General features: G+C 46.2%; 1 protein-coding gene across 1 annotated transcript; it reads right to left on the bottom strand.

Annotated features, from left to right (window-relative positions):
- Positions 1 to 359: 359 nt before the first annotated feature.
- On the bottom strand, positions 360 to 8,880 carry LZTS1 (leucine zipper tumor suppressor 1). Its single transcript, XM_036753048.1, has 3 exons — positions 8,521 to 8,880; positions 5,459 to 6,262; positions 360 to 1,040 (listed from the first exon to the last, which is right to left on the bottom strand). Exons 1-3 carry the CDS (start codon positions 8,857 to 8,859, stop codon positions 360 to 362), a joined length of 1,824 nt encoding a protein of 607 aa, XP_036608943.1. The 5' UTR covers positions 8,860 to 8,880.
- Between the last annotated feature and the right edge of the window lie 1,508 nt (positions 8,881 to 10,388).

The raw sequence follows: 10,388 nt of genomic DNA, 5'->3' as shown, positions 1-10,388 counted from the left end.
AAATCTTCTCAGGGCAAGAGGAGAATTCTGGGTGTCCAAAAAGGTAGTAGTGAGGTTGAGATGGCTATAATACCCCTGGGAGGGCAGTCAGGGATATGATGACCAGCTCAACACAGGCTGATACAGACACCTTGGTGAGGATTTGGCCACAGCATCAAGTCTCACGTGTCTCTCCTTGGGCAAGTTACATTCTACCTCTGGTGGCTGGGGGAGAGGGATGGGGGAGATGGGAGTAACTTGGCCAACACAGAAGAAGAAAAGGCTTCCCCAAGTACAGCACAACTGAAAAATGCAAGGGATGTGTTGTCTTGGATGGGTCCAGCTTTTCTGACTCCCCATCCCTCCCCACCCTGGGGCCCTCAGATCTCAGTGGCAATGATATCCTCATAGGGGACATCAGCCCCCTGGATGTCAATCTCCAAGGGTTCGGCACCCGCCTCCCCCCTGGACAGCTGCTGCAGGGCCTTCTCCAGCCTCTGATTACGTTGGTACATGGCCAGGTAGCTCTGCTGCAGCTGCTTCTGATAATGGATCACCTTCTCCTTCTCCTCCCTCCACACCAGCCGCTCATGCTGGAAGCCGGAGGACATCTGGTCGTGGCCCTGCCGCTCCTCCTTCAACTCCACCCGAAGCCTCTCCAGCTCCCTCTGCAAGGCAGGGATGTCCTCTGGTCCAGCGGCTGGGGAGGCGCCATCCCATTCGGCGGCATCACCCCTGCGGCCGCGCTCCTGACGGAGGAGAGCAGCCTCAGTCCGTAGCTCCAGGAGTTCCTGCTCCAGCAAGTTAACCTTCTCCCGCAGCAGCTCCGCCTCGTTCTTCTTGCGCTGCAGCTCATTTTCACACACCTCCAGCTCGAGGCTCTTGGTCCGTAAGGCGCTTTCCAGGTCTTGGGTCTTCAGCTCCATCACTTCCAGCTTCCCACGAGTGTCCTTCAGTTGTGCCTTAAGGCTGAGGATCTCGCTGGCCTTGGCATTGACCTCTGTCTGGGACTCCTTCAGCTGCTGCTTCAGGAGGGAGATCTCACCTGACTTCTGGCACACCTGCCAAAAGAGAGGAAAACCAGGGAATTTCATCAGAGGAATTTAACCAGCTCGAGAGAAAAGAAAAGAAAAGCTCAGGGGAAGTCCCTGATTTCTGAAAAGTAGCTGCCTTATCCAAAAGGAAGGAAACAAAGGAGCATTTATAAAGCACCTATTATGTGCCAAGCACTGTACTAAGTGCTTTATGAATATTCTCTCACAGAAATCCTGGGAAGTAAGTGCTGTTATTGTCCCCATTTTACTGTTAAGGAAACCGAGTCAGAGGTTAAGTGACTTGCCCAGGGTCATACAACTAATAAGTGCCTGAGGATGGATTTGAACTCAGGTCTATACTGCCTTCTGACTCAGGATTCTATCCACTATGTCACCTAGCTGTCTAGGTAATTTCAGGGGTTTGGGCTAACATTTCCCAGCTCTTTTTCAGCCTGTGGGACAAACTGGAGAGTTCACTCAGCTCTCAGACTCATGCACTGGTGCATCCATACACCTACTTTACCCCCAACCAAGCCTGTTTCTGTAAAGGGAAAGATTTGAACTAAATGATTTCTTTTTCTTTCTTTCTTTCTTTTTTTTTTTTGAGGCAATCAGGGTTAAGTGACTTGCCTAGGGTTACACAGCTAGTTAACTGTCTGAGGCTGGATTCGAACTCCGGTCCTCCTGAGTCCAGGGCCACCTAGTTGCCCTAAATGATTTCTAAGGGTATTTATATGTCATAGGTGAGAGAGAGTGCTGGACTTGGAATCAGAAAGACCTGGGATCAAATCTAAATTCACTACTTAAAAACTAAGTGTGCCCAATGGCAAGTCTTGTAATCTCTTAAGTCACGCAGCATCAGTTTCTTCACTGGTAAAATGGAGGTCATCCTAACTATAATTCCCACCTCATAGGGTCATTGTGAGGACCAAATGAGGTTAAAAAAAAAAGTATAAAATGCCTTGTGGCACTTAAAGGTCTATGTAAATTTCAGTAATTATCATTAAGATGATCACCTCTATCTGTATGTATAGCCATGGCATATTAGGATTTGGAACCATGTAACTAGGGTTTGAATCTCTGTTCTGACACTAGCTATGGAACTACTTTTAGAAAGCTGAACTCGATGGTGTTGAGGTTTCCTTGTAGCTTTGAAAGTCTTTCTATGTTCTATAATAGCAGTTCATATAGCGCTTTAAGGCAGGAATGGTGATGAAGCCAGCTCCAACAAGCAGCTGCCATTTTCAGCGTGAGGGTTTATACCTTGGAAATGGGCATACACTGAAAATCAGGGCTTGATTTACTGTTTTGTTGATTGTCTAGACTTATGAAAATGATGGGAGAAAATGTTAATAATGAAGATTCAACTTAGAAGAGTGTGTCATACAGCTGATTGTTAAACATTGACCAGCATGCCCCACCTTTAAGATTTACAAAATGCTACATGTGTGTTATCATATTGGATCCTCATATCAGTCATATGCGTGTCTGCTATTATTACCCTCATCTTAGAGATGAAGAAATGGAAGCTGAGAGATGAAGTGATTTACCCAGTGTCTGAGGCAGATATGAACATCAGTCTTCTTCCTTAGAAGTGCAGTGTTCACTATGCCATTTAGCTGCCTCCTATATATCTTTAGCTATGCTTAGATGTCTATTATCTATACCCAGATCTGTAGAACTATACAAGTATCTATATCTAAATGCAGTTCTATGTCTAGGTGTTATGTATTATCTATTATTATCTATTTATTATGTATTAAAGATTTATATATTTGTTACATATTATGTATTAAAGATATCTTTTAAGGTCAAAGGATTTAGATGTAGATGGGACCTTTGAGAACATCTAGACAAGAGGGTCCTCAGACTATAGATAGATTTTTAAGGAGTCCCTTTACTTGGATGGAAAAAAATACATGTTCACTTCAAAATCCTATTTATTTCATGCAATAAACACATTACTCTGAGAAGGGGTCTGCAGGCTTCATTGAACTGCCAAACTGACACACAAAATAAAAAAGGTTAAGAACCCCTGATCTAGTCCAACTCCTTCATTTTACAAATGGGGAAATTGAGGCCAGGGTAGGGGATATTTTTATTACTTCATTTCACTTTAAGGATTTCTGATTTTGTTAATGTGGCTACCGTCCACATCCGTGTTTCTCTCTCTCTCTCTCTCTCTCTCTCTCTCTCTCTCTACTTTCCCCCATCATTCTGCAGGTAACCTGGTGATGAGCCTTTCAAAATTTAGTTAGTCCGGTCTTCAGATGACAAGTACCAAAATCCATTTGAACACCAATATACTCAAAATGCTTCTCAGTCCAATAGGACCTGTCACAGCTTATATTCCAGTGGAAGACTCCATCAGTCTTTAAGACTTCACTAGACAGAGCTCTTCATACTCTACAGTGAAGTATGCAAGTAATACTTCAGGCGATACTTTTCTGTATTCTTTACTACAATATCACCTATACCTATTCACATACCCACATCCATCAGCTATCTTCTCTCCTATCATTACACTCACCCTCTCTATCCTTCCATGCCCCACTCTAAAACTGGCATAGGGTTACTACCCACTTCTTGACAGAGAGATGATGGACCCAAGATGAAGAATGTGGGAATTTGTTTAACTGTATATTTGTTACAAGGGCTTTATTTTTTCCTTTTTTCTCAGTGGAGTGAGGAATAAAAAGGCAATGTACAATCGTCTTTCTCTGTTCCTCTCTCTCTCTCTCTCTCTCTCTCTCTCTCTCTCTCTCTCTCTCTGGCTCTTTCCTCTCCTCCCTCCCCCCCCCCTCTCTCATATGTATATATATATATATGAAGTGCCCATTCTATTTGGTGTTTATTAGATTCATAATAACAAAATTAAAATAAGATGGCATAGGACAATAAGAAAGCCAACACAGAGTAGTACGTCACAGGCATCTTTGGACACTAGTGGGAAATAGGGGTCTGCCTAGACAATGCTGTTTTGCGCAGGAAAAAGAAAGAGGGCATCCACCAATCGGTGGGAAACCTGGGTAAAATAAGAGTGATCTTCTCTCCCAGACTCTCTGTACCTTTGCACTAAGATTCTTTGCCTTCTAGTTCTTACCATCATTCTCATCTAGTTCTAGGGAAAAAAGATTCTAGAAGGTTCCTACGGCTGGGCTATTGGAAGCCTAGAGGTAATCTGACCTGAAGGATTGATGACCTCTTGGGATTCTTTGATTTGGATACATCACAAAGCTGCCATTTCTTTTCTACACTCCACACCATAGTCTTCTCTAGCACTGAATTGCTTAGGATGTAGGTGTAGCTCTAGACAGTATGGAAGGCAGCTAGGTGATAGAGTGGATGGTGGGGCTGGCTTTGGAGTCAGAAAAACCTGAATTTGAATTCTGCCTCAGATATTTGCTAGGTGTATGACCCTAGGTGAGTCATGCAACCTATCTCTGACTCAGTTTCCTCATTTGTAAAATCAAGGGATTGGATTTGATGGCCTCAAAGATTCCTTGGAGCCCTAAGTCTATGATGTATGATTCTATGATTGGATAAATTTTGAATGGGTGTGGTTGGGGGCTTGGCACAGTGGAAAAAGTGCTGGGCCTGGAGTCAGGAAGACCTGAGTTCAAATGTGGCCTCAGACACTTACCAGTGATGTGACCCTAGACAAGTCACTTAACCCTGTTTTCCTTATTTGTAAAATGAGCTAGAGAAGGAAATGGCAAACCACCCCAGTATCTTTGCCAAGAAAACCCCCAATTGGGTCATGAAGAGTCAGACACAACTAAAAACGACTGAATAACAACAGTGGGAGAAGAGAACAAGCATTTTTCAAACATCAACTATGTGTCTGGCCTTGCAATAAAGGCTTTATGAATATCATGGGGCATCTAGGGGGTACAATGGATAGAGTGCTAGGCCTGGAGTCAGGAACATCTGAGTCCAAATCTGGCCTCAGACACTTACTGTGTGACCCTGGGTAACTCACTTAACTTCTGCTTGCCTGAGTTTCCTCAACTGTAATACAGGGATAATAATAGCACCTACATCTCAGGGCTGTTGTGAGGACCAAATGAGTTAATTATTATAGAGCAACTAGCATAATACCTGGCACGTAATAACTGCAATATAAACATTAGTTATTATTATTAAAATGGGGATGGACAATCATAAAGAATTTAATCTTCCAGGGCTGTTGTGAGGACCAGATGAGATAATAATTGTAAAGCACTTAGCACAGTGCCTGGCACACAGTGTTAGCCATTATTACTATTATTAATTAATTATTATTATTAATCTCATTTCATAGAAGGCCTTGTGGAGGAAGGGGCTCCTGAGCTGCATTCAGTGGACCCTAAAAGTCCTTCTGGCTCTGAATATGTGATTGTTGGATTTCCAGGCAAGAATCCCTCTCCCCACTGCCTCAAGCATGCCACCTGACCCGGACTCACCTCCCACTGGGTCTCCTCCAGGGCAGGAGCAAAGTTGGTCTTTTCCTTCTCATAGGACCTTAGCTTGGTCTCCAGCAGGTCTTGTTCCTTCATGAGATTTTCCAGTTCTCCCCGTAGCTGTTTCTTCTCCTGCTGCAGCTGGAACACCTGGAGCTGCAGAGCCTGCTGGGTCCGCTGGCTCTTCTGGGAGGCCTGCCGTAGCTTGTTGCTGCATTTCTGCTTCAGTCCGTCCAGCTCCTCCTGGCAGCGCCGCTGCTTCTCCTCGTAGGCCTGGCTGGAGGCCAGCTCCTTCTCCTCCAAGCTGCACTGTAGCTTCTGCAGCTCCCCCTCCCTCTCCAGCAGCTTCTGCTCCAGCTCCTGGATGGTACACTCATCCGTGGAGAGGGGCGAGCGGATGCAGGCAGCCTTGTCCCCTTTGCTCGGGTTGCCAATCTTGTTGCCCCCATCAGAAAAGGACAGGGCCTTCAGGCTCATCATGTTGCTGTCCTGAAGCATGGCACCCTGGGTGATATTGTGGGCGGAGCCCCCAAAGCGATTGATGGGCCCCACAGGAGTCACCAGGGGGTCCAGCTGGTAGCTGCTGCTGGTGCTGTGAGTGGGGAGGCTGGACATAGAGTTCCGGCCCGAGTCAGACAGTGCCCCTGAGCACAGAGTGGGTTTTAGCTCCTGATCCTTGGCTTTATCCAGAGGAGTTGGGTGCAGTTGATGGCTGGCATTTTCTGGTGGGGAGGAGTGGAGAATGGCCCCTGACCTTGGCAACACAGGCTTGAATGCTGTCGGCCTTGCAATGCTCTTTTCTGAGCCCTAGGGAAGAGAAAGAACCAGATTCCTTAATAGTTTCTCCCCTCAATATTTCTCTTTCTTTCCTCTCTCTCCTGCTAGAAATAATAATGATGATGGAATTGGGAAGTTTGTGATAATAATGAGAAACATCATAGCATAGTCCAGGGGTAGGGAACCCGCAGGGCCTTGAGGCCACATGGGGCCTTCTAGGTCCTCAGTGCGGTCTTTTGACTGAAACCAAGTTTTACAGAACAAATCCTTTTATTAAGGAGATCTATCCTGTGAAATTTGGATTCAGTAAAAGGGCTACACTTGAGGACCTAGAGGACCCCATGTGGCCTTAACCTGGCAGGTTCCCCACCCCTGGTATAGTAGATAGAGGGCTGTCCTTGGAATATGAAAGTTATTGTTGTTCAGTCCTGTCCAACTCTATGTGTTTGTCCATGGGGTTTTCTTGGCAGAGATACAGGAGCGCTTTGCTATTTCTTTCTCCAGCGTGTCCTCTCCTTACAGATAAGGACCTAAGGTAAATGAGAGTTAAGTGACTTGCCCAGGGTCATACAGCTAGTAAGAGTGTGAGGTCAAATTTGAACTTGGATCTTTCTGCTTCATCTGTTGCTGTTCAGAGGAGTGATGACATCACCAGGGTGATCCTGACTTGTGTGCAGATTGGATTGAGGTGAGGCGGAGCTGCTCAAAGTCATCCGCCTGGTTCACCAACACAAAAATATGCCTGGGAGGGGATGACCCTCAGAGTTTCTGGGGTGGCCTCTTGGAGAAAGGGGAATACTTCAATAAGGGCATGTCCCGGGTCTCTAGAGCCAGCAGGCAAATGGGATCACAGATGGAGAGCTAAAAGGGGCCTCAGCGAGCATCTGGTCCAACTCATATTTTACAGATGAGGACACTGAGGCTCATGAGTTAAGTGATTTGTACAAGGTTAGGCAGGTACTAAGTGTCCGTGGCGGTGCTCAAAGCCAGGCCTTCCAACCCCAGGGCAGTTACTCTTTCTCTGGTACCATAATAACTCCCAGATCAAGTTTTCATCGCAAGTGCCATCCCCTTCCATGTTGGGATTATTTCTCCACAGATAACTTTGTAGATGAAGAGGCCCGCCACATAGGAGGGGTCACATGAGGGAAAGTGCCTTGTGTCTGGGAGGACTTGATGATATCCATCCTGGGAGATGTCTACCTATCACCTGCCTTCCAGTATGGGAGTCAAAGGGTCTGAAGGTCTAAAATCCCAACCTTGTCTACCTGTGCGACCTTGGTGACCTTGGACAACTTCACCTTTGTGGGCTTCAGTTTCCTCCTCTGTAAAATGCATGGGTATGAGTAAATCTTTAGTATTCCTTCCAGCTCTAAATCTTATAATCCTATGGGCCATCACCAAAATCTTGAAATGAAAGATGTCTTTTTCCCTCCATAGGACCTTTTAAGGCTGCCATGTTGTTGTTAACCTTTTCTCTGAAATGTCTATGGACTTGTTCTTCATCTCTCACTCAGGATCACATTAGAAATTTTCAAGGGGTATCCCCTTGTGCATTGTTCTTTATTAGCTAAATGGTGACTATTCCCACCTATTACCCAGGAAACCTAGGTTCAAGTCTCAAGATCATTTTAAGGGTATTCTTTTTCTCCCCATGGGTATGGGGTATCCCTAACTTCCAGATGGGGTATACCTCTAGATTACCCTTCTTTTTTTTTTGTTTGGAGTGGAGAAGGCAAGGCAACTGGGGCTAAGTGACTTGCCCAAGCTAGCACATGTGTCAAGTGTCTGAGGCTGGATTTGAACTCAGGTCCTCCTGACTCCAGGGCCAGTGCTCTATTTACGGTGCCACCTAGCCGCGCCCTAGCTTGCCTTCTATCCCACATCCCCTACCTGCTTGTCTGAGACAGAGTCTTGGGTTGGGTAGGCTATGAACTTGACTCATGTGGTATTTCCTACATTCCAAGGAACAGATGCTGTATGTGGGATGGAGGCAATGGAAGTTTATGAGCCTATCTATCAAGAATCATGGACCTGGGGAAAATCATACCATCTTAGGATGTTGGACATCCGGAACAAGTCCTAGGTGACATAATGGTTCATGGTTGTGACAGGTGAGCAAGGCTTTAATTTAGGAAATTTAGATGAAAAACTGAACAAACTGTGATTTGTGAAGCGTGGCATGATACCATCACTACCACCACCAAGTACCTTCCTCATAGCCCTACAAAGCAAGCCCTCCCAGTCACCCACCCTCTGCCTCCCCACCCTTGCAGACCCCTACTTACCAGCTCCAGCTGATTGGAGAAAGGCATAAGCTTTGGGGGTGTGCCAAAGTCCATCCCAGCTTGGCCCCCCATCTCTCCACTGGACAACGAGGTGTAGTCTGTTCGGTGGGAGCCCCGGGCCTTCTGACTGACCTTGATGTAGAAAAAATCCTCGCTCTTGCCGAGTTTAGAACTTGATTTGCCATGACCCGAGTCCTGGGAGAAGCCAAATCTCAGCAACCCATCTGAATACCTGTTGAGTTTCTTTAGGTGAGAGGACTTACGAAGCTTGTACTGGGAGGCCCGGCAGTGCTTGCCCTGGAAGCTGTGGCCTGAGATGAGGCTGCTGACGCTGCCCATGGTCACTCGGGGCCAAAGGCCAGGAGGGCAGGAAGGGAGCCTGATGTCGATTAGGCTGCAGCCGCACGTTCTGGCTCTGTGGGAAGGCTTCGGTCATAGCAAAAGCCTCAGACCTGTGGGGAACACAGGGAGAGACAGGAAGTAGGATTTAAATCGGGGCAGTCGTAGGTGATGTTTTATCCTTTCAAATGAGTTTTTTCATCTATAAAGTGGGCACAACATTATTTGTACTGCCTATTCCCAAGAGCTGCTGCAAGGGGAGTGACTGGTAAGTGGCAAAGGAGTGGGGATTGAGATTTACCAGACCTATGATCACACTGATACAGGACGCTAGATGGTGTAGGGGATACTGCCAGACATGGAGCCTTCATCCCTTACTAGCTATAAGATTGAACAAATTGTTTTCCCTCTCCATAAAATGGGGATAATAATAGCACAGGTTGTTGTAAGAATCATCGGAGATAATGTGCATAAAGCACCCTGTAAACTTTGAATATCCCCCATTGTTATCATAGAGAACTCTTGGATGAGGACACCTCCTCTACCAATGTAGGCTTTGATACCTTCTCTGCAACAAGTTGTTTAGAATCCTCAGAGGTTAAGTGACTTTGCTAAGTTCACATGGTCTACATGTGTCAGAACTTGAACCAAAGTCCATCTGGCTCTGAGACCAGGTCTCTTTCCACCACACCACACAGCCTCTTAAGGCAATTCTGGCTTTCAGTTGCAGATAGCAAACTATTACATAAATGTGAGCTATTTTAACAAGCATTTATTTCAAGTTCCGGTCTGCCTGGAGGCAGAGCAGTGACCCAAATGTATTTCCATCTGCCTTTGATGGGTTTCCCTTCCCCCCTCAACACAGGACCTTCCCCTCCTTCTCCCTGCCCTTCCCCACCCCACCCCCACCCACCTTAGTTCCCTTTGGCTGCTCACTGCCTGTATTCCAGACCTCCCTGTTAACCTTACACTTTTACGTTTTTCATCCTGGTGCTCCCTAGTGCCCATCTGCTGGTCCTATGCCCTATTCCAATACACCTCCATCAGGAACTTGGAGCAGAAGTGGTCTCTAATGGCTGAATGTGCTACCCACACCCCAGAAAATAAAGCATGAATATACCTCAGGGCTTCAGTGCCTTAACAGAAAGATGATTAAGAATGAATCTGAGGCTCTGTGGCAAGACAGTGGAGGAAAGATACCTGGTAGACTAGTCTATTGGGGTCACATCATGGAAACGGCTGCTTCCTTATTTGTTCATTCATTCACAAAGGGCCTACTATGTGTAGGGCATTGGGTGGAGGTAAGGAGAGTCAGACAGTGGGTTGCTGTGGAGATCTAATGAGATGACGACAGGAGGCTGATCTCCTGTGCCTAAGGTGGTCAAAATACCATTACAGCACTATTCAGCAGTGTGGCAGCCCATAGTGGGGTGGTCAAGGCAGGCCCTGTAGAAGAGGTGAGATTGGAATGGGGCCTTGAAGAATGTCCACGGCAAACCAAGGAGGAACGGTTTCAAAAGTAACAGGAT

This window comes from Trichosurus vulpecula, chromosome 3, assembly GCF_011100635.1.
Source record: "Trichosurus vulpecula isolate mTriVul1 chromosome 3, mTriVul1.pri, whole genome shotgun sequence".
NCBI lineage: Eukaryota > Metazoa > Chordata > Mammalia > Diprotodontia > Phalangeridae > Trichosurus > Trichosurus vulpecula.
Note: the sequence above shows the minus strand (reverse complement) of the source record. Positions and strands in the feature narration are given on the sequence as shown.

Coding starts and splice junctions, on each gene's coding strand:
- LZTS1 (XM_036753048.1), bottom strand. CDS start 8,859: ATGGGCAGCGTCAGCAGCCTCATCTCAGGCCACAGCTTCCAGGGCAAG. Junction 6,263..8,520: donor TCTCCAATCAGCTGGAGCTG/GTAAGTAGGGGT, acceptor TCTCTTCCCTAG/GGCTCAGAAAAGAGCATTGC. Junction 1,041..5,458: donor TGGAGGAGACCCAGTGGGAG/GTGAGTCCGGGT, acceptor CTCTTTTGGCAG/GTGTGCCAGAAGTCAGGTGA.